At 34.1% G+C, this 21,960-nt stretch overlaps 2 protein-coding genes across 2 annotated transcripts; both read left to right on the forward strand.

Moving 5' to 3' along the window:
• Nucleotides 1–14,210: 14,210 nt before the first annotated feature.
• LOC129299490 (callose synthase 9-like) lies at nucleotides 14,211–18,123 on the forward strand. Its single transcript, XM_054937957.1, has 5 exons — nucleotides 14,211–14,379; nucleotides 14,837–15,041; nucleotides 15,628–15,725; nucleotides 17,295–17,458; nucleotides 18,102–18,123. The coding sequence occupies exons 2-5, from the start codon at nucleotides 14,840–14,842 to the stop codon at nucleotides 18,121–18,123; spliced, it is 486 nt and encodes a 161-aa protein (XP_054793932.1). The 5' UTR covers nucleotides 14,211–14,379; nucleotides 14,837–14,839.
• Nucleotides 18,120–20,322, forward strand: LOC129299491 (callose synthase 9-like). The gene is made up of 4 exons (XM_054937958.1): nucleotides 18,120–18,200; nucleotides 18,857–18,966; nucleotides 19,226–19,351; nucleotides 20,140–20,322. Exons 2-4 carry the CDS (start codon nucleotides 18,952–18,954, stop codon nucleotides 20,320–20,322), a joined length of 324 nt encoding a protein of 107 aa, XP_054793933.1. The 5' UTR covers nucleotides 18,120–18,200; nucleotides 18,857–18,951.
• The last annotated feature ends 1,638 nt before the right edge of the window (nucleotides 20,323–21,960 follow it).

Genomic DNA, 21,960 nt, shown 5'->3' on the forward strand with positions numbered 1-21,960 from the left:
AAATAAAATACGCAAAAAAAAAAATACTGACCTATTAGCTAATTTTTAAAACTCAGTGAACTTAATAATGATGGTTGAAGAAAATGCATGCATTTTTCCGCGTAAAAAACAGTGCATTGAATGACTGCTAATTATTGAGATTTGAGACACTGCGAGGATTTTGTCAACATCCAAAACATTCATGGTTACAATATTATCATTGGTACCTTGCTGTGGCAATTAATTTGTTTCCATAAATCCCACCAATTGGAGGATCCCTTCTCATGATGACATATAACGCTGGTCTGAATCTGCACAAGCGGCATTTCCAACCAATGTACCAATTTAATTATAAAATCCACCGCCCTCTTGCAAGTTCAAACACACAGACAATTTGCTTTCATTTTTGAGATGCAATAATGGCCATGCCCCTCGTCATCTCTTCCAGCTCCAACAACCAGAAGCAACTCGGCTTCACTATTTCCTCCAACAACTACAGAAACCATGGAGGACGTGAGACTGTCATGAACAATAATAGGGTCTCTTCCAATTACTCCAACCAGCAAGAGCCTGGCTTTACGATTGCCACCAACGTTAACGCCCACAGAAACATGTTCCTTTCTCTTGTGCCTCACTTTAATGGAGGTGATCAACAAGTCATGAACAATAGGGCTTCTTTCAGTCACTCCAACCAGTCAAACGGAAGCCTCTCTCTCGTGCCTAGCTTCAATGGAGGTGATCAACAAGTCATCAATGGGGTCACTTCCAATCACTCCAATGGTATAAACAGAAGTCTCTCTCTGGTTCCAAGCTTCAATGATTGTGAAAGAGTCATGAACAATGAAATCTCTTCCAATTATTCTTCTAACCAACAGGAGCTTGGCTTTTCTGTTTCAAGCAGCAATCATAGACACAGAACCCTCTCTCTTGTTCCAAGCTTCAATGACTATGAAACAGTCATGAATGCTGGGGTCTCTTCCAACTATTGTAACCAGCAAAAGCTTGGCTTTTCTGTTTCAAGCAGCAACCATATAAACAGAAGAATCCCTCTCGTTCCGAACTTCAATCACCATGACCCATTCATGAATAATGGGATGTCTCCCAATTATTCTGACAGGTTAGAGCTTGGCTTTCCTGCTTCAAGCAGAAACCATCAAAACAGAAGCCTTTCTCTTGTGCCAAGCTTCAAAATTAGAGGTGAACCATTGAATATGATAGAGAGGAGGAGAAAATTTGCGAGAAATTACCAGTTTTCTCATTCAGCAAGGCTTCTGGCCGCGCGAGAGATTCTAAGAGGTCGTCTTATATCTGTTTTCTCCACCGGACGCCGTATGCTCACCAGCCAGGAAGAAGCCATCTACACGAGATCAGGCCCTGGTTTCAGTTGTCAGATTCATTCTCAAATTAATCTTAATAACTCGCGGCAACGTGGAGCGAGACTCACCATAACAGAGCTTGATGAAGAAGCATGCTCACATGATAATCAAAGCAGATGCAATTATAGTGGAGCTCTTGCTCTTGCTCTTGCTCCTACTCCTGTGAGTGTTTATTATCCTTCTAGAACAAATAATGAGAATGAATATGATAATGATGTTGACAAGGGTGATGGTATAACTCATAGTCTTCCTTGTAAGAAATATGGGCCATACACGTGCCCGAGGTGTTTTGGAAAGTTTTCAACCTCACAGAAATTTGCAGCTCACGTGAGCTCTCATTACAAATATGAAACTAAAGCTCAGAGGGGGAGGAGGCTTATGGCAAAAATCAGAAAAAGAAATCTCCGCCTTCATCACTCGAGGGAGGGAATAACACTTCTTCCTACAAAAGCATTTGCTCAGCCCCAGCCTGTGAACATGACCGAGGCAGAAGCTAAACGTGATGGAGTATTATCTAAAGTCCTAATCAAGGAAGAACCTGCCGATTTTTAAGTCAAGTATATGTGCGCCATGGATTGGATCTATTAAGTATTTACTGTTTTTCTTGTTTTGCATTAGGGTCTACCTGCAGTGTCTGTTTCGTTTGGTTGGCGGATGTTTACTGCTTTTATGAACTTCATCCATAATCTTCTCAAACTGTGTTCTAAACACTGTAAATTTGTCTCTTATTTCATGATAAATTAGAAGCTGAAAAGCGAAGTAAAAAAAGTACAACAACATGGACAAGGACAACTACGTAAATGGTATTTTGTCCCCAAAGTGGATTATATTGTTTATAAAATCGCCAACATTATCAAACAGTAACACAGTTTTTCTAAATCTATGATGAAAACACAAGAAGCCTGAAATCTTGCCAATCTTAATTGTCAAGACCTTGTCAATCTGTCAATTGTTAACCTGGAACGTGATCAAATGTACAGCATGACCCAAGGCCTGGCGTATGCAAGGACGCCGAAATATAATTTGTCTAAGAAGTTCTCCGTCAATGAAAAATACAACCCAGCCTTAGAAATCTTTCGGGTATAGTCAATGGCCCAAAACCTAGGGTCTGATTTTTCCCCAATGGTTTATTCGTCTGATTTATACAAATAACCAGCGTCTATGAAACAACTCTGTAGGCAGACAGGGATCTACAATGTTGAGAATACCAGGGGGTTATCACTTTTCAGAGGTAGCATGCATTTACATTTTCCAACAATGTTACAAATCCACGCCAGATAAAATTGCATGCAGCTGCTTTGGAGTCCATGTCACATCAAGTAGTTTCTGAAGAGGACCATCAATATCTTCTGCCATTGTCATCAAAAGTGTTCTGCATTCTGAAATAAACAAGTCATATCATATTTTAACAAAAACAGAATAAAACCCGCATCTATTCATCATCATGTTAAATCTTTATTCCAGACTATGTTCCAATAATAGCTATATTATGAATTAAACTGAAGGGAAAGGTGTCAAACCTGATATTTTGCTAAATTAAGCAAGCACATAGAAGCAAGATCCTTGAGTTCAAGTTCCCCATTTTCCAGGACTTCTTTTATCTCAGAGATGACGGCTAAGGAAGCAGCAAGATGTAATCCAGAATTACATTGCATAAAAAGCGAGGAGCTCAACCAAGCAGCAGTTATTAAACACAAGCTGACCAAATCTGGGTGTTCCAAATATTTAGAAATAGAATTCAAAAATGGACTCTCTCCATCACATTGGCTCTAACAAGTTCACCAACCACTCTTTGACCTTTTCTTCTTCCCTTTCCCATAATTTAGTTAGAATATCAGGCAGGTGACATCAAGTAAGTTGTGTAAGAAAAAACAGCTACATGATAACATCAAAGAATTGTTCTGGATTTGCTTCACATTGATAATTCTAGTAGGAGTCTCGATTTGCTATTGCCAGATGTATATTATCATTCATCCATAATAATTGAAAGGGTTCGTGCTGGAAGTGATAATGAACTTCCATACGGAAGAGACTAAAGAATAAGGACATAAAATTATAGTTCATCAGTACATTAATTAAAAAAAAAAAAAACTTGCTCCCAAATTCCAGACTTTCCAAAATTGCTCTCTAGTTTAACCATGTTACAGGAAAAAACAAATAATTAGGTTGTACAATTGGAATATTAGCAGCAGTTATCCGCATTTGATGAAAAATTCAAGGAAGCATTATGTTTCATCAATCTTGATACAATACAGAGAAGACCATAAGAGATGACGAAGTAATGTAAGAGAGGAAACTCACAAACGAAATGGATCCATCCCATGATAAATCTTCTTCCTCATGATCAGAAGTGTCAACTTCTGAGCTATTGATTATATATCCCACTTCTTTTAAAATGCTACTCCTGGTCAGTACCTTGCCAGTGGAAGAAAAATGCCCGGCCAACAAAAGAAGAGCTCTACAACAGTTTTCTCGGACTTTCTCTTTATTTAAGCTGGCATGAAGAGCCATTGAAATGGAATTCACAGCCTGCTCTCTGTATGAGCCATAATTTTGAGACTCGGCCTGAAGTGAAATATTACCATTCCCAAAAAAATGCATAACAAATGCTTTGAGTGAGTGAGATGACGAAACCATGTTTAAAAAAAAAAATCAAGACTATTGGAGCGTACCAGTAGATCAAAGTGCAACAAAAGGACAGCAATTAGAGGCCTGCGATGTGGTGGAGAATTCTTGAGATACATGAGCAGAACATGCATTGTAGTAGATATATCCTCACCCTCCAAGTGACTCAAGAATGAAGTAGCATCCTTTCTTCTGCAAATTAAATAAGTCAACCACTCAACAATTAAGAAGAGGGCTAGACAATTATCATTCTTAAAAGTACAATTACGCAGGGCATCATATCACAATAAATATAGTTCAAGTCACTCCCTTGTATAGCTGGAAGTCCAAAGATGTAGAAGTTTATTGCTAAGGGAGTCATAACAAAATAAATCAAGTCATTTAAACTCAAAGCAAAACTTACCTCCTAAGAAAACAAATGATGCATTACAAAGGTAATGTTAATATCTCGAAGAGAAAGACTACAGTCCATGTTTTTCTAGGTCAAATACGTGTTATTTAACCAGCAGAGCATGAAAAGGTAAAATAATGCTAATATGAGTATAAACCCAGCTATAAAGAAAAATTCCAATTCAAAGCATCAGATAGACTGAAGAAAAGAAGGAGATAATAACATTATTTTGAAATGCTAATTATGAAAGTAGAAGACAACATGTACAACATGTAGAATGTAGATATTGGTGAATACCAAGCTTCCAAACCAGAGAACTTTACCAACTTTTAGCTGTGTGTTATAATTTATTGAAAAACTAAACACCAAAAAATGCGTCCACATTTCTTCTTCCATGTTATTATCCAAGTCATTTTTGTCTGCTTTTACAATACTCTAGCTATATAAGAACTGCTCCTGGTTAACCGTTATATCCTTTATTTTTACTTTTAAACAATAGGCCAAGAATTGCTAGCCATCACCAGTAGCACGTAATGAGGGCCGGTTCAACGTGATTACTATCTGTAAAAAAATAATGTGACCAATAAGCTGCAATAAATCAGAAAACAACACAGAAGCTATGGCAACATCAAATACAATCTTGACAACGCTCACCTTTTTAATGCTAAAACTTTGGTAAGTAATAATATTGCGTTAGTTCTTGGTGTAACCTCCTTGTGGTGAATAAGATCAAGAAGAAATCTTCTATCAGTATCTCTTGCTATCTGATATATGCAACAAGAGTCTGCCCCAACAAAATATAGCAAGAGTGCCCCCACATGTGTTTTCTCTTCCAAATTTCCCAATTCAAACCTTCTAAGCGGAAATTCTAAAGCCCCAAAGGATATGAGATGCTTCGCATAAGTTACTTTGTCCTCTTTGTTTAGCACGGTGAACAGACTCTCTAATTTGAAAGTAAAAATCTCATCCCTATCTTTTTGCTTTGTCTCTCTTGAATCTTTTGAGATAGGAGAAGCGGAATCCAAGAGCTCATTTAATTGTTCTGACTTCCAATTATGAGTCAGTCGCTTCAAGACAATGTTTGCTAGTGGCATAGCTACAAAAGCTAAAGAAACTCTGTTACAGGACATGTTCTGTGTCCCTTTCGGAACCATGACTTGAGGGCTTCACGTTCAAAGGTTTGTCCAGTCTCTATGGTGACTGGTTCCTCCAACAATTTTCCAGTAAGAGGGCAAAGAAATTCTTGTGGAATGGTTGGAAAAGATAATCCTATATAAAAATGTATGTAGTCCAATTACCTCTATCATGAGAAATCCTAAATAAACAAAATACGCTATCTAAAGGAAGTTTAATTAGAAAAAGAAATATTTTTCTCACCTTCAAGAGAAGAGCTTGTCTTAATTGGCTGCATTTAAAAGATTATGGATCAGAAAAGGTCATCAGAAATAAATAACAGAATGCACCATCAATCATTGTTTAATAGACAAAATTACATTAGATATGGTTACCTTTCCAAAACTAAATTATTTTTCTTCAATGTCTAGAAAGTGGTTTTTTATATTAGTTTGTAAGGGTATAAAAGAGTGCAAATGGCATCACAATGATATCTTTCTCTCTTTTGTTCTTCATCTCTCTCAGAGATTCCTTTCTGCTTCAAAGATGTTATATGACAACCTTAAGTTATGTGAGATGTAAAGCAAAAGAAGACATGAAAACTTATCAATATGACTTCGAGAATGATGTTATTGTTTTAAAAAACAAGTGAGATTTCCGATAAGTAATTCACCAAGATCAATTCCTCAATCTGCAACAGTCCCAATTTACAAGTCCACATTTTTTTTTTCAAAACCATTGTAAAGATGTAGAGCCATGAGAATAAAGCTGATTATTCCAAGTGGATGACCAGATAGACTGTTTCACATACAAATTTATATAAAACCTACTGTCATTACCAAATGTAATTGAGAGAGAGCGAGGAGAATGAAATTATGGAGCACATAATACAGAAGGGATTTGAACTAATTAAAACACCTAATGCCTCTGCTAAGATTTCAATCATTCCGCATTACCACAATTCATATATTCCAAATCTATTAAAATTCTATAAACTGCTAGTAACAAAACATAGCATTCTGGCTACAGGAAAAAACTTTTAACGCAATTTTCAAAAGAGATAGATCATTTGTTTTCTGTTTTATATAAACGGTCCAACCTAATCGTTGAAAGAGAAAACAGCTATAGCAATACCGCCCCAAGCACGAGACTTTTTTTTTCTGTTTTTTTTTTTTTTTGGGTTTGAGATAGCAAACAACTTAACAGGATGCAATGAAACAACTGGAACATTTTTAGTGGAGTCTTCTTTGACATCTTGATCAGTGAATTTCACTCTTTCAAATACATGTGTAGATGTTTGCTCAATAGCAGCTGAACCATAACAGCCTCTGATGCAAGCATCTATGTCATTCCCCTCCTCACTATCTTCATGGTCATTGATTCCCAGTTTATTCAAGCTACCAAAGACAGAATGATAGAGTCTTTTGCTGACTGTTGGTTGAGGTGAGAATGAATCAATGGGACTAGAATGATCTGAAGCATGACCGAGTGAACTTCCTTGCTGGCATCCCATGACAGAGATTGATGGAATGTTGATAGAAGGAACAAATGGAGGCTCAACTCCTTCAGTGAGCCAATTTTGTAGCATACAACAAACATGCAAGTTCTGGAATCCAAATGTTCCTCATAGACATTTTCAAGAAGATTCTGTTTTCTTACCCTGCTCGGCCTCTTGGCTAGAATGTCAACTTCTTTAGAGTACCACATTTTCAATTGAATGATTTCTCATATTTCAAAGTAGCATAGCAGCCTTACCACATAAATTTTAATTCACTATTCTTCTTCCTAGGTGAACTCTCACATCACATAATCATGGAATGCATTAGTGCAATATATCATGACACACAAATGCACAAGCATACTTAACATCATCATTGCACTTATATCATGTATGATCATCATATTATTCACATCACAAGGGATCAATGAACTTCATATCACAATTCATCATAGAACTCCCCTTTGTCATATGTTCACACGTTATCATATCATCATGAAACTTAATTTAATAATTCTCTCTGATTACTCGTAGCACATGCACATATATTCATATCCCTATCATTTCACACCTTGCAAATTGCCACATTAACTATTATTCATTGTACCACCACATTTAACTCATAACACATGCCACATTTACATTGAATGATTTCTCATATTTCAATATAACTAGTTAACACACAAAAGTACAAAAAAGATTTTTCCCGATTACCTCAAATTTTTGAGAGGTTAAAATAATTAATCTACATTTAATCACATTAACAATCACCAATATCTTCATCAAGATAATTTAAAATATCTAACCCAACACCTCCAAAATTCTAAAACTCTAATTTCTCACATACAAGGATGCTTATAGGGTTTATTGACTCTCTTTAACTCATAGTAGTTCCAATACATCATCTAACTATCGTTAATGGCCATTAAACACTTTCAACAAACCCATAAATGCTAATTTTCAGATATTTATTACTCTACAACTATCAAAACTCATAGAGCCATAAACGTTAGGTCCAAATAATTTAATCAACTCCTATTAATTCTATTTAAGTCAATAAATTTGGAACTATAGCTTCATAAATCTAAAAATTCACTCTTCTAGTGAATCCTAACTTCCAAGCTCAAAAAAATGAAAGAGAAAGGAGGATTTAGGCTTAGAAAATTTACTAATAAGAGTTGAAAGCTTCAAACCCTTTAATTGAGTCCTAACTTGTGTCCTAACAGAGCTTTCATTGTGCTCTTCTCCTTCTCATTCATACTCTCTCTTTTCTTCTCATCTTCGTTTCAGGCTTGCATATGATATATTCAAAATTTTAGCAATACTTTGTGGTGCATGCTATTTGTGCTGTGGTATGTGGCACAAAAAGAACAAGCATCGCGGCTTACATTCCTTGTGCCATGTTATATGGTACAAGGAGCTCATTTCCCTTACTCTAGCCTTTCTGTCACACCACACATGCCGCGGCACGTGATATAGAGATTTCTTCCTCCTATTTTCTTCCTATTTAAAAGCTTAGGTGGCCTATTTTCATTCTAGACCTAATCTTAAAGCTATAACCACAAACCATTAGCCCTCTTAACCCTCTTATACCACACATCATACTAATTTATCTAATTATTCTCAATCACTAACTTAAAGTTGTTTAACTTGGTTAATTTGGGTTTAAGATTTTTGGGATGTTACATTTGGTCCTCATTATAATACATTTTTAGGAAAAGTTAGTTTTTTTTTCTTGATATCATAAAATAATGATATATACTTTCATTTTTACTCTTAACTTTAAATCATAATATAAGTATATTAAATACTTTCATGCTAATCAATAAATGGTAGAATTGAAAAATGTGATTTAATTATTACAAGGTATCTTGTATTTTTGACCAAAAATTACCTCTAAAAAATGTCCAATAAATAGATCCGGAATGAGTACTTGCTGTGCAAAATGTAGCATGTAAGTAGAGTTGAAAATACAAGCCACTTGAATCATATGAGTTAGCCTATATAGGTTGGCGAAAATATGGGTTAAGTTGGGTTCAACTCATTTTTATACGGGTTGAAAAAAATCCTGACTTAACCTAGTCCTTTAGCCAACCCATTTATTTTTTAACTTATTTTTTTTATGAATTTTAAAAAAGTACATCTAAATGATAAGTTCTAATTTAATATTCCCTTATGATTTATTCTATATATACCAAAATGTTAATCTATAATGTCGTGCAAAATATATAAATTGATCCAATTAAATAAATAATATCTAATATAGTTTATAGCCATAAAATTTTTCCTTTTATTAAATTTTTTAACGATAATATGGGTTAAACAAGAAAATCCTAACCTATCAAGGGAGCACATTCAATGCTCATTAGGGGTCATGAGTTCTTGGTGCTCGTCACCCCTGAAATAATCAAGATCATCCAGATTTAATCTCAATTGTCCAGATTTAAGTACTTTTTTATTTTTTTTATTTTTTAAATAAAAATTTATAGAATTTTGAATAAATCTATTGATTGCCAATATATACAGTTCATATTTATCAGTCCAAATTTAATATTAATTTTTTAATAATTTTTATGAATTGGTCATACATATTTACTCTGTAACGTTGAGATTCAAAACCTTTAATTTATTATATTGTCAGATTCAAAACAATTTAAAGTAAATTTATATAGTCAATGTATAAAAATTATAAAAAAATAATATTAAATTCAGACCAACCTGATTAAATATGAAATGTACAAATAGGTAATCACTAGATTTATTAAATTTTATAATTTTTTTTATTTTTTAAAAAATGCATTTATATTTGGAGCGTGTAATTGTGTATATTAAATCTGGACAATCTAGATTATTTCAAGGGTGATAAGCACCGAATGTGCTCCCAACCCATTAGGGTTAGTCTATATAATTCACGAGCTATATGATCCAGGTAAAAAAAAAACTCATTTTTATGGGCTGTTTTTTTAACTTAACCCAACCCTTATAACTAGTAAGCGTCTAAACATAGCAAACATTTACAGATGAAAAAAACGCCCATTACAAGTATCGATCATCATATAGAATTATAAAAAGAAATACATGTAATTTATAGAATGCAATTATGTGAATTTGAGTAGAGTGAAATCGATTATTTGCCGTAAAATTGACCATTGCAGCTCATGTCACTAATAAATTATTAGATTGTAATATTTTAAAAAATTGTATATATTATGTGTGTTAGCAAACTAAAGTTATGAAAAAAAGCATGTGACTTTAATGTAATTTATGTTTGAATATTTTTTAAAAACTAGTTAAATAAATTAAAATTTATTTACATAATTAATTTAAAAGACAGTTGAGATGTATAATAATAAAAATAGTCATAAATTTTGTTATATTTATCTGTGACTCATTTGATATTTTTAGGAAAAATATTAAACTTAAGATAACACATTTTTAAATGCAAAATTTAAAAATATAAAATAAATTGATAAATAAAAATATTAATTTCTTTAAAAGGATAATTGGATGATAAATTATAAAATATTTAATTATAAAAAGCTAAAATAACTTCATAAATTATTAAATATTCAATTCGAAATGAAAAAATAAATTCACAAATTAAAAAATATTAAATTGTTGATGGTTGATCACCTGAAATTTAATCCCTTGGAATAGCCAAGTCACAATTTAAGAAACCCAGTAGACAAGGAAATATACTATGTCACCGATGATTATGTAGGATCTTGAACTATCCAAAGTCTTGTTCTATTATTATCTAAAGGCGAATCCCCTTGGATTAGGTGAACTGTACATCCTAATTTTGACGACTATATCATTTTTTTCATTTTGGACAGCATAAAATATAGGCAAAGTTGAAGATCGATAAAATGAAACTCAAAATCACCCCTTTCTGAATAACTAGCTAAATAAATTAAGGACCCATACCTCACCATATAAGGCAACCATTGTAGAAATCTGGAGACTCATAAGCTTCGGCCATGGATATTACAAGCTTTGTGGATTTCATTTTGGGGTGTGTTGTCATTTGGAGGAACACACAGTTGCTTCCAATGGTTAATTGAAGAATCAAAGGTTTGAGCAGGATTCATCACTGTCAGGGCTGTGTGATTAAGTTTTGGGACTTAAGACAAAAATTATTTAAGAGGCCTGGCATATTATCATTCATCTGTTTTTATATTATTTTTTCAATTTACTAAAATCATATTCAAATTTTCTAATTTAACATTTTTAATTCTTCAAATCCTATAAAAAAATTAAAACAATTACAATTTCAAACAAAAAGGTAAAAGAAAAACAAACACATATGACATGGCCGATATTTAAGATCATAATTAGATTTTTTTTCTTTTTTGAGTGTGTTTGGTTTAAGGGAAGGGGAGGAAAGAGGAAGGACTTTTAATGGAGGGGAGGGGAGGGGTTTTAATAGAGGAGTGGGGAGAGTTTTGATGTACCTTTATTTGATTTAGGAGGAAAAGGAAAGAAAAATAATTATATATAAATAATCTTACCTTCATTTTATAAATATTGTTATATTGGAGAAGTGTATTTGCATTTTTTAAATTCATCATGAAAGGTATATTGGTCAAAATATGAAAAATTTTATCCCTCCCCTCCCAATTTCTCCAATTTGGAGGGGAGGAAAAAATTTTTCCCCCTCATCTCCTCCAATTTTTCAATCCAAAAAAGGAGAGAGGGCAAAATTCCTTCCCTCCAACCAAATACTCCCTTAAATAAAACTTCCATTCTCAAATAAAAATATATAATTAATATTAATATTTAATAAAAAAATAATGATTGGTCATACAAAATATATGTAAACATTTTTAGAGTCTTAAGATAGCATGATCACTATCATCTATCATCCTTGTCAAGTAATCGCTATTTGACAAGAACCATCTTAGGTGCTCGTTAGGGCGATGCAATCTGAACCAAAATTTAGAGAAATAATTTAATATTTTTATTTTATATTTTTTTAAAAATAAAAATTTATACTCCCTCCATTCAAAATATAAGGCATTTTTTGAGGAGTTAGATATTTAAAAATGTAAGGTATTTTTAGTCTTTTAAGGTATAATCATTATCTTTTTTTCAAAAGTGCCCATATTAATAGTGACTTTATATTTATTGTAAGGTGTTTAATAGAAATAAATATGAAAAGATAGGGTTAATTTAAAAGTAGGTAACTACTTCATTGAGGGGTGAGATTCAGTTAAAAATATCTTACATTTTTGAACGGAGGGAGTAAAAATTATAAAAAAGTTCTAATAAATATTTTTTTGACTAATCTAGTCCATATTTAATCTACAGGGTTTATTTTAATATTAATTTTTTATATTTTTATATATTGACTATCCAGATGTATTTTGTACAGTCTAGATTTAAAAATTTTAACTTGTAATTTTTTTTAAAAAATATTTTTAAAAAGTTATAATTAAAAGATTATATATTTTATTTTTTAATATTGTATTCATTAAAAAGTTATAATATTAAATTAAATCACTTAAATTAAATCAATACCATCCAGGATGATGACCTTATTTATAAAAAATTAAATTTAAATTTAAATTAAAAATTAAAAAAATCTGGGCTGGATGGCCCAGATTTTACTTGATGGATGAGCAAGCACCGAAGACGGACCCCTGTTTGACATCCTTGTGATTGTTTGAAATTGGGCTTCCACTTTCGTCAAGGTCATGCGAAGGAGGAAGTCATTGTCTTTGCCGTTCGACATCCTCATCACTGTCTAAAGGAGAGGCCGATGGAAGAAGAGTGGGGTTGTGAATGTGGGCAAAGGTGAATTCGGTGAACAAGGGAAATAAAGAGAAAAGACATGGTTTTTTTTTTTTGGGGGGGGGGGGGGGAATACGTCATTTCATTAAAAGCCAAAATGTTAGACAAATCCCTCGAGACCATAAAATAATTATCATACTGCATAATACCTATTTATTATTTATATATTCCGGGAGTACTTTATTATCATCTCCCAATTATTATTGAATTGAACTGTAGCACCGCCTCGTATAAGTGTAAAAGAATCGAGAAAAGCAAAACTTTGTAAAAGTATTTAGTAGTTCACTACTCGATTTCTTAATCCTTTCAGGTGGGAAAAAAGAAAGATTTCTTAATCCTTAAGTCCAGACCACGCGTCAATCTGCAGCAAAAATTATAAATTCTGCAAAACTTTCCCAAAATGCAACATGGTGTCACAGGTTGAGAGTCTGGTGCAGCACACAGCGCCCGTGCAGCGTTCTGGAGGACCCCATAATCCTCAGGACAAGCCTTAGCACATATGGATCACACTGATTTCGTCCTGCCATGGGCTCATCAGGGAGGCAGCACTAGCCCCCGACTAGTTGTGCACTCAGTCCGAAGACTGAGACAGAACCCAATGCCAATGTCGCCCTTATCCATATTGTGCGAGGCTAACCAGCGGATCGTTCATTATATTGGTCTTTACACGGTCACGGAGATATCATCCGTGACATTTTCCCACACCCAATCTAGCACGCCCTCGTGCTAGGAGAGAAAGACTCCGTTCAAAGATCGTACGTTACGGATAATATTTTCGTGACCATAGGCTCTTCTTTCCACGCAGTGCCTTCAATGGAAAATGCAAAATTATCAAATTCCAATCACCGGCTCGCGTCTTAAAAATTCACCAATCACTGTTGCGTAACACTCGTCAATACAGGGTAAAACGTAGAAAAGGTTAAGTTTTGATTCATACGAAAATTAACTTTTAAAATATATAATAACGTAATCAGAATATTATATAACAACGCCGGTCAAACATCACAGACGAAGAACCACATTGCCCGGGCTGAGATTTGAGATTAGAAATAATATTTTGATATTTTTGCAAAATAACATGATCATTTAACTGACTAATATCTGACAGATATCAATGCGTCGAAACGAAATCTCAGTTGAGTACAAACATACATCCTACATCAACGTGGATCGAAAATTCGTTGCTTAGTGGTTGGTGGTGGTAATAGAAAAATCCGAGCTCAAGACCGGCGCCAACACTAACCGTGGGCTTTTCACGTGGCTCCCTTTCATTCTCTTCATCCGATCTGGCGTTAATTTTCTCCTTCCTTGCTTTACTTGTCCGCGTCAAAGACCTGTGCCTGAGCCCCAGCCCATCCGTAAATTGCCGTGGTCGACCGGTTGTAGCCGGTGAATACCTTTCTTCTCTTTTCAGGTGCAATACGTTTCTGCCAATTTTTTCACTCACAGATAGTACTTCTTTATTTTTCCCCACGAAAATCCACGCTCTCTCCCTGTCTCATTTTCACATCTGCATTCATCTGCTTTTTCAAAAAAAAAAGACCGCTTTTGCGGTGTCCAAGACCGATTCAGCTCCTTCTGAACTCGGTCCTAGGGCTTATGAGGTTCGCCATTTTCGTTTTCCGGCCTTTCTTTTCCTGTCGCCTCCGCTTGGTTCACGAGAAAAATTTGGATGGAAAAAAAATCCTTTTTCCTTAAGTCTTGCAAGTTCTTTCCTGTCTGAATCATTTGATCTTCCACGTGCTATGTTTTTTTTTCTTAACTGCTTTTCTATGTACGTTTGCTGGTTTCCAGTTGAGTACAGTCGTAGTTGGCTTTGGCATTTCTATGTTTTTAGTTTTTTATACGCTAAACTTGCTGAACAATGTCGAAAATGGGTAAATTCGATTGGACTCGCGGTGGGTACTAGTCTTACTAATTTGATACTGGATGCTGAGGTTGAAGTTAAACTACGTTGTTTATACTTTTGGTCTACTACGTTGTTTAAACTTAATTATTAAGTTCGCGATTTTCCATTCCGTTTTATTAATTTTAATTTAATTTTTCATTTACTGTCTGTAGAAAATGTCTCGAGTTGAGGCACTGTGGGAGAGATTAGTCCGAGCTACACTGAGGAGGGAAAGGATTGGTGATGATGCATTTGGACGGCCCGTTGCTGGAATTGCTGGAAACGTACCATCTGCACTCGCCAAAAACAGAGATATTGATGAGATATTGAGAGTTGCAGATGAAATTCAAGACGAAGATCCTAATGTCTCCAGAATCTGTACGTTTTAACTGCTTGGTTTATATTACCGCGCTTTTTGCAACATTTTGTTTTAGTGATATTCAAGGATTGGTTATTTGAGCATGGAAAGTTGCATCAATAAAACAAGAAGAGAGAGATTGAGGGAAGTGTTCTTGGTGAATTTACAATTTTAAAATTCCGGATGTTGAAAATGATACAAAACTCAGATTTTTGTAGAACAATGAGCTTCTAAACTGATTGTCAACTTCGGGCTTTGGATTTATTTGTATAAAATGTACTGTGCTCGTTATCTTGTTTCTGTTTTATTAATTTGTTGTCATACCTTTCCATCTGGCACTTCCTTCCTTGACTTTATTGATAAATAATTTAAATATACGAAGAAAACTGATGTGAATTTGAAATGTGGATACATGTTATCTCATATATAGAACCCGTGCTTGTACTTCATCATATTCCCCCTTTTTTGGTTAAACTGTACTTCACAATATTTCTGCTACTAGTAAATTGATTTCTCTTTTCATTGGCCTTCTAGTTTTTTCAAGTGATTCAAATTTTATTCCCATTTTGCTCAGTGCTTTATCTTACATACCTTATTTACCCGCAGTATGTGAGCATGCTTATTCATTATCTCAAAATCTGGACCCTAACAGTGAAGGCCGAGGTGTTTTGCAATTTAAGACTGGTTTGATGTCTGTTATTAAGGTACGTTATGCATTGTTTGATTTCATTAGTCTTAAGTTTAACTTGGAATTTGTGCATTGTTGTCCCAAGGAAAAAAGGAGAAGAGGTAGGAGAAAGAGGGAGGAAGGAAGGAGGTAGGGAAAGTCCAGGGAAGAAAACTGATAGTTTAGTTCAAATGCCTTGGGAAAAAAACTGTCATTTTATTAGTGGCTATTTATGGGGAGCACATTAGAAGAAAATAGCCTAAATGATAATCAGAAAAGAAAGAAAACAAAAAATAGATGAAAGTTCTAAGATGTAGCAAATAACATAGAATTTCCTCTTATGCCTAGAGTAAGTCTTCTTCAATTTCCCATCACCCTCTCTTGAGCAGGCCCTGGACCGATAACCAGTATGAAGCCTCAAACAGAATCCTTGCCCAGAAGGCATCTAATGACAATAAACACTAATGAAATTATGAGCATTACGTCTGGCCAAATATCCCAAATTATTGCAAAAAAGTTGCACATTGCCACAAAGATTGACCCCCTTTATTCATTCAAAACGTTTGAATTATATATGGAGAGTCTACCCTAAATCACGTGGACTTACCCCAATATCACTAAAGACACCAGACAATTGATTACACTAGAAAGTAGCCACTTGGTAATGTAGAAATAAGTGAGCTGCATTTTCTGCTCTATTTTGTACTTCATACAGATGCTCTTGGATGTTAATTCCATTGAGTACTATTCTTCAAATTATAGATTTGTCTTTTGAAGGAGCTTCATGTTTTTAAACAGATTTTGTTGAGAAGAGAAACTTCCCTGGTGGGAGATGAAATAAGGGAATGAAATTATTATTTACCACCATAATAACCAAACACGTGAAAATTCCAAATTGATGCTATCTTTAATTGGGGGGAATTTAACACTGTCAAGAAGAAGCTTCAGGGTTTATTGTTCGTTCACATCTGAGCTTGTATGATCCTCAAGTGAAACTTCCAAGATGTATATTCTTCTTCATTGAGCACAACTTTGAACTGTAGCCTTGTGCGAAAGGGAAAGATGTTCAAGGTTCGAGAGGGCCTAAAATTATTGCTGGTTAATGAATGTTAACTGGATCTTTGGTTGCAGATTCTCTTGTTCAAATTTGAATTTTTTCTTTACCTTGCAGTATATATTTTGGAAAAAGATCTGTTGTGTTTATCAATTTATCAAAATACATACACAAGTTTTGGCGAGTGATATATCTTAGTAGTTATTCATTGATAGAACGCAATGATATTATGCGATTCATGTGGTAGACTTCACTTAATGAGATAAACTTGTTGTTGTTATCGTATAAACACCAAGTTTTGGTTAAGCATTGTCAAATTACTGTATTCATTTAACTTGTAAAACTCATTTGTAATGTTCATGGGAAGAGGTGATAACAAGTCCAAGGGCAAGCCTGCTGTTCTGTATGACCTTTTCAATTGTCATTGTTGTTATTTTTATATTCTTTGATTTTCTTTATGCAAGTTTTGTCTCACTTTATTAAAGTTATACTCCAATGTCTTTTGGGCAGCTATAATTTATATTATCTCGCTCATTTATTAACATATTTCAGCAAAAGTTGGCTAAGAGAGAAGTTGGAACTATAGATAGAAGTCAGGACATTACAAAATTACAAGAGTTCTACAAGCGCTATAGGGAGAAGCATAATGTAGACAGGCTACAGGAGGAAGAGAAGAAATTGCGGGAATCTGGTGCCATCAGTGGAAACCTTAGCGAGTATGTTTTGTGTATTAGTAGAAGTTGCCCATTTAGATGAGCTTGTGCATTCTCTGTCTTCCTCTGCCTCTTTAGACATCATTGCACCCCACAAAGTAAGAAGTTCTATAGGGCAATCTGCAATGGACGTGATTTATTTTCTCAATTCTGCATGGAGAGGACCTATTTCCTCTAAGTCTATATTTCTTCATATTGTCCATTTTTCTCTTCAATAAGTCTCCTCTTTTTTTTACTTAAAAAAGTGATGCTGTTGAATTAGTAACTTTTTTTGGGCCAAAGAATTAGTAAGTTCGATAATTGAGTTTTCAAGCATTTATGCTATAGGTTAGATAGCTGGGCAATTGATTGATAGTATAGCCAAAAAAAAAAAAATAAAAATAAAATAAAAATAACATGAAGGACCATTAAGCAAAATATCATTTTGATTGGGAAAATATAATCATGGACCATGAAGTATAGGAGTTGTAGCTTGTGTTATAGCACTCATATTCAGCTTCGTTGACCACCTAGATTGAAGTGGCTCCCTCCCATGCAGTTACTTGCTAACTCCTTTTTCACCTGAAGTCTCTTGCATGTCTTGATTCACATCTTTTATGTTGTGCGTATTCCTTTTGACATTTAAAATCTTTGCTGTTGAATACAGGTTGGAGCGGAAGACAGTGTGAAGCGAAAAAGAATTTTTGCTAGTTTAAGGGTTTTAGGCATGGTGATTGAGCAGTTGTCCCCAGAAATTCCTGAAGAGGTTAGCTTCCATTTGCTTTTACAGTGATAATTTGAAGATGCACTGCTTGTCTTTCTGGAAGGACCTTCAGAGTCTCTCTAATTTAGTATATATGTTTATGTGCATGTGTTTGTGTGTGTAAAAGATATGTAAGTATAAAGTGTTACAGTTTATGAGCTACCTATACAGAACGTAAAATAATAATTAATGGTGTAAAAAGTTGCTTTAAGTGATGCCACCTTTAGAAAAGTGTCGATGCTTTTGGAGACTCTGCTTATCATTTTCTTTTATATGAACTATGAACTATGTTTTTTTTTCTTCTCTTAATCCTTCTTTCTCCTTTTGGTTTTTCTTAGCATTTCAAGGTTGAACTAGGCTACTTGATGGAGAATGAACAATTTCATGATTCAGTTCTTTGACTATGGTTATAGTGGTTCAGCCGGTGTGTAATATGTTTGTGTGATGTTTTATATGATTTGAAATTTATCATGTTGCCTTTCATGTGTTCATACTAGTGTCCGTACTCCATGTCTCAGGGAGTAAGCTTAACATGTTTTCAAGGTTGATAAGAGTAGGCATGTGTATTGGACCAACAATAATAATGTTTGGTATTTGGTGAAGTTTGAGTTTTTGGTAATGTTATTAATTATCTTAACGTATTTTTCTTTTTGTTGCAGCTGAAATCTCTAATGGAATCAGATTCTGCAATGACAGAAGACTTAATTGCTTACACATTATTCCCTTAGATGCTCCATCCTTAACAAACTCTATTATGTCTTTGCTTGAGGTTAGGGAGTTATTTTTCTTAGTATAAAAGTTAGAGGCGAGGGAGAGTGAGTGATCAGGAAGATAAGCTTGTGTTATTGCTCTATGCACTCTGGCATATATAGACATGCCTAGTATGGTTTACATAACCAAATGCTTATATGAACGTTATGGCCATCATTGAACTAACTAATTAATCTAACTGTATTACATTGACTGATACTTGACTTCAAATTTAATACATTATTATCTGGTTTTTACTTTAAGAAATTTATTTTTAGGTTCAAGCAGCAGTTTCAGCTTTGAAGTACTTTAGGGGTTTGCCAGAGTTGCCTCGGAGTCATCCAATTCCTGCTGCTAGAGATGCTGATATGCTTGATTTCTTGCAGTGTATATTTGGATTTCAGGTCAGCATGTGTGAGTTGTCATGCATATTTTCATTGGGATGGATCTCAATTTTAAAACCTTGAATTGTTTAGGGTTTAGCGGGGAATAATGAGGCCAAATCTTTTGATATTTGCAATTTTTTTTTTGGGGTGCATTCAGATGGAGGGGCATGCCTGCATTTATTAAGATGTCTATTTTGTGTTCAGATGTTCTGTATATATGTCTTCATCTTGATGTTCAGCTCTTATAAGTTTACCGTGGTCTCTCTTTTAAGATATGGAGGGAGATTGGATATACTGTTGCATATTTAATATTCAAAGTTTACTGCTATCTTGTTTTCTTCTCCCCCCCCCTTTTTTGCGATAAACTACTTGTTTTCTTTTCTCTTCATGACGTTTCTATATTCTTTTTTCCTGTAAGTCTTATATTTCTAATTTCTTTTAATGCTTGAATTTGTCTGTGCAAACAGCAAATTGCATTCTTCCCTTTTTAATTTCCTATTATACTTCTCTGCCCCTTTTCTTTACTATCAATATTTTAAATTCTCATGTATGGTGATTTTTGAGTAGAGAAATTATTGAAGATATCAGTTGAATTAGGATGTGAAGACTTGAGCGGGTTTTTCACAGTTGTCACTGTCTCTTCTCTGATCTTTATTCTTATAATTGATCTTTTTACATAAATGGAAGAAAGTCATAGTCTGATTCATTTGATCATGTTCCGATAGGAAGCTACCAGATGCATTGGTAGTATCAATGCAAATCACTCCTTTTCTCTTGCACCTAATGATTGACATTGTTTTTATCAGAAAGATAATGTCTCTAATCAGCGAGAACACTTGGTTCACCTGCTTGCTAATGAGCAGTCTCGGCTTGGAATTCCAAATGAGACAGAGCCTGTAAGTCCCAAAACCTTTGGCTTTTTTTTTTTGGCTTACTTTGTTGATGTTCTACAAGTTGTCTTTGTCTCACTTTTAAATGTCTTTCAATGAGTCATGAATTATAATTAAAGTGGTTTTCTCGAGTACTATAATTAGAATGCTACATCGTTTACTAAAGATGAAATAGTGTGAAGCAGGCTTTCGTAATTCAGGTTATGGAGGGCTATGGGGGGGGAGGTACTTGTGTTCTACTGCTTACTGAAGTAATTTATTTCATTTAAATATTTGAAAAAGGAAGTGTATTATGTAATTGTAATTGTGACTTGGTCAGTTATTAGGAACTAGCTGTTAGGGTAGTTGTAAGAGAGAGAGCCATATTAGAAGCTTATAAATACTTGTGATCTCATTTGTAAATCCTATGCTTTAGTCATCAATACGATTTGCATATTATTTGATGAATCTGCTTGTCTCTCTATTTCTCTCTCTCAATTTCTCTGAATCTCTCTTATTCTTCTCTATTTTCTCTTTCATACAGAATTACAATTCTGTATTAGTGGTATCTAGAGCTAAGCATTCCTTGGCTTCTTTTGTTTTCTTCTCTTTTCTCTTTTCACCTTCATTTCGATGGTTTATGGCGAAGACCTGAGGCCAGAAAATACTCAGAAAGCAATGGAAACAAGGCTAGACAGAATTGAACAATAGATTGCAGTAGTTGATAATCTCATCAATTGGGTTATTGGGTTGTCTAATTAATTCAAATGTTGATGAGGGAGCAAGAAGAAGGTGATGAATTGCAGTCAAGGTATGAAAATCGGACCGGTCATTGAATCAGTCGAACTAATGGTTCAAGGGTTAGTGGTTCAATCGGGGCCAGACCAGTATTGATTAAAATAATCGAATTGAATAAAAAATCATAAGAAAAAAAATAAATTAATAATAGCTTAAAATAATAATAATAATAATCATAAAAAAATAAAAAATCTAAAGAACTAATAGATAAGAAAAAAAGTATTCTTGAAAATATAAAATTTGTTAGTTATGAAATTAAGAGACAGGGATGTTAATAAATAATAATAATCTTTTAAATACTTTAACTATGTTACACTGTTACTAATTACTAATATTAAAATTAAAAATATAAAAGGACAGGTCCCAAGGAAGGTGAAGACTGAAGGGGCGTGTATTAGTGGGAAAAAGAAAAGTTTGCAGGCACCCTAACACTTCTCAATGTTTGCCTCTGCCAACTATTTTCCTTCCAATTTCAAATCAACACTCTCTTTTCTTTCTCAAAAACTAACAGCAACTTTGAACTTATTCTTCTTTGACTCGCTAGACTCCCATGTCTTCCTTCCTTTTTTGTTTCATTTTCTCTCTTCAATTTTCTCACTTCTTCATGCTGTTGGATTTTGTTTTTCCAGTGTGTTGCAGCAATACTTTTAATGGTGAGTATTTTCCTCTATTTCTTTCTTCCTTTTCATCCTTCTTTTTCTTTTCTTATTTCTTATGCTTCTCTCCTCTTCGTCGTCTTCTTTCTTCAACGGATGAAGACTTTGAGTAGCAAAATAACATGAGTCATGAAGCTAAAGAAACAACAATATTTGGCATCCGATTTTTTTTTAAAACTCTAAAATGGCATCATTCAAGAGATTTTAACTGGAAAAAAAATTAATTCGTTAACCCATCCGACCCATTGGGTTGAGCGGATTAATCTGGGTTTACTTCCATCCGTTTTAATTGGAAAGACCAGAT

The sequence above is a fragment of the Prosopis cineraria genome, unplaced genomic scaffold (genome assembly GCF_029017545.1).
Source record: "Prosopis cineraria cultivar Desert tree isolate PC_DT_omini unplaced genomic scaffold, ASM2901754v1 PC1175, whole genome shotgun sequence".
Taxonomy (NCBI): Eukaryota; Viridiplantae; Streptophyta; class Magnoliopsida; order Fabales; family Fabaceae; genus Prosopis; species Prosopis cineraria.

Coding starts and splice junctions, on each gene's coding strand:
- LOC129299490 (XM_054937957.1), top strand. CDS start 14,840: ATGTCTCGAGTTGAGGCACTGTGGGAGAGATTAGTCCGAGCTACACTG. Junction 15,042..15,627: donor TCCTAATGTCTCCAGAATCT/GTACGTTTTAAC, acceptor ATTTACCCGCAG/TATGTGAGCATGCTTATTCA. Junction 15,726..17,294: donor GTTTGATGTCTGTTATTAAG/GTACGTTATGCA, acceptor AACATATTTCAG/CAAAAGTTGGCTAAGAGAGA.
- LOC129299491 (XM_054937958.1), top strand. Junction 19,352..20,139: donor AGTGTATATTTGGATTTCAG/GTCAGCATGTGT, acceptor TGTTTTTATCAG/AAAGATAATGTCTCTAATCA.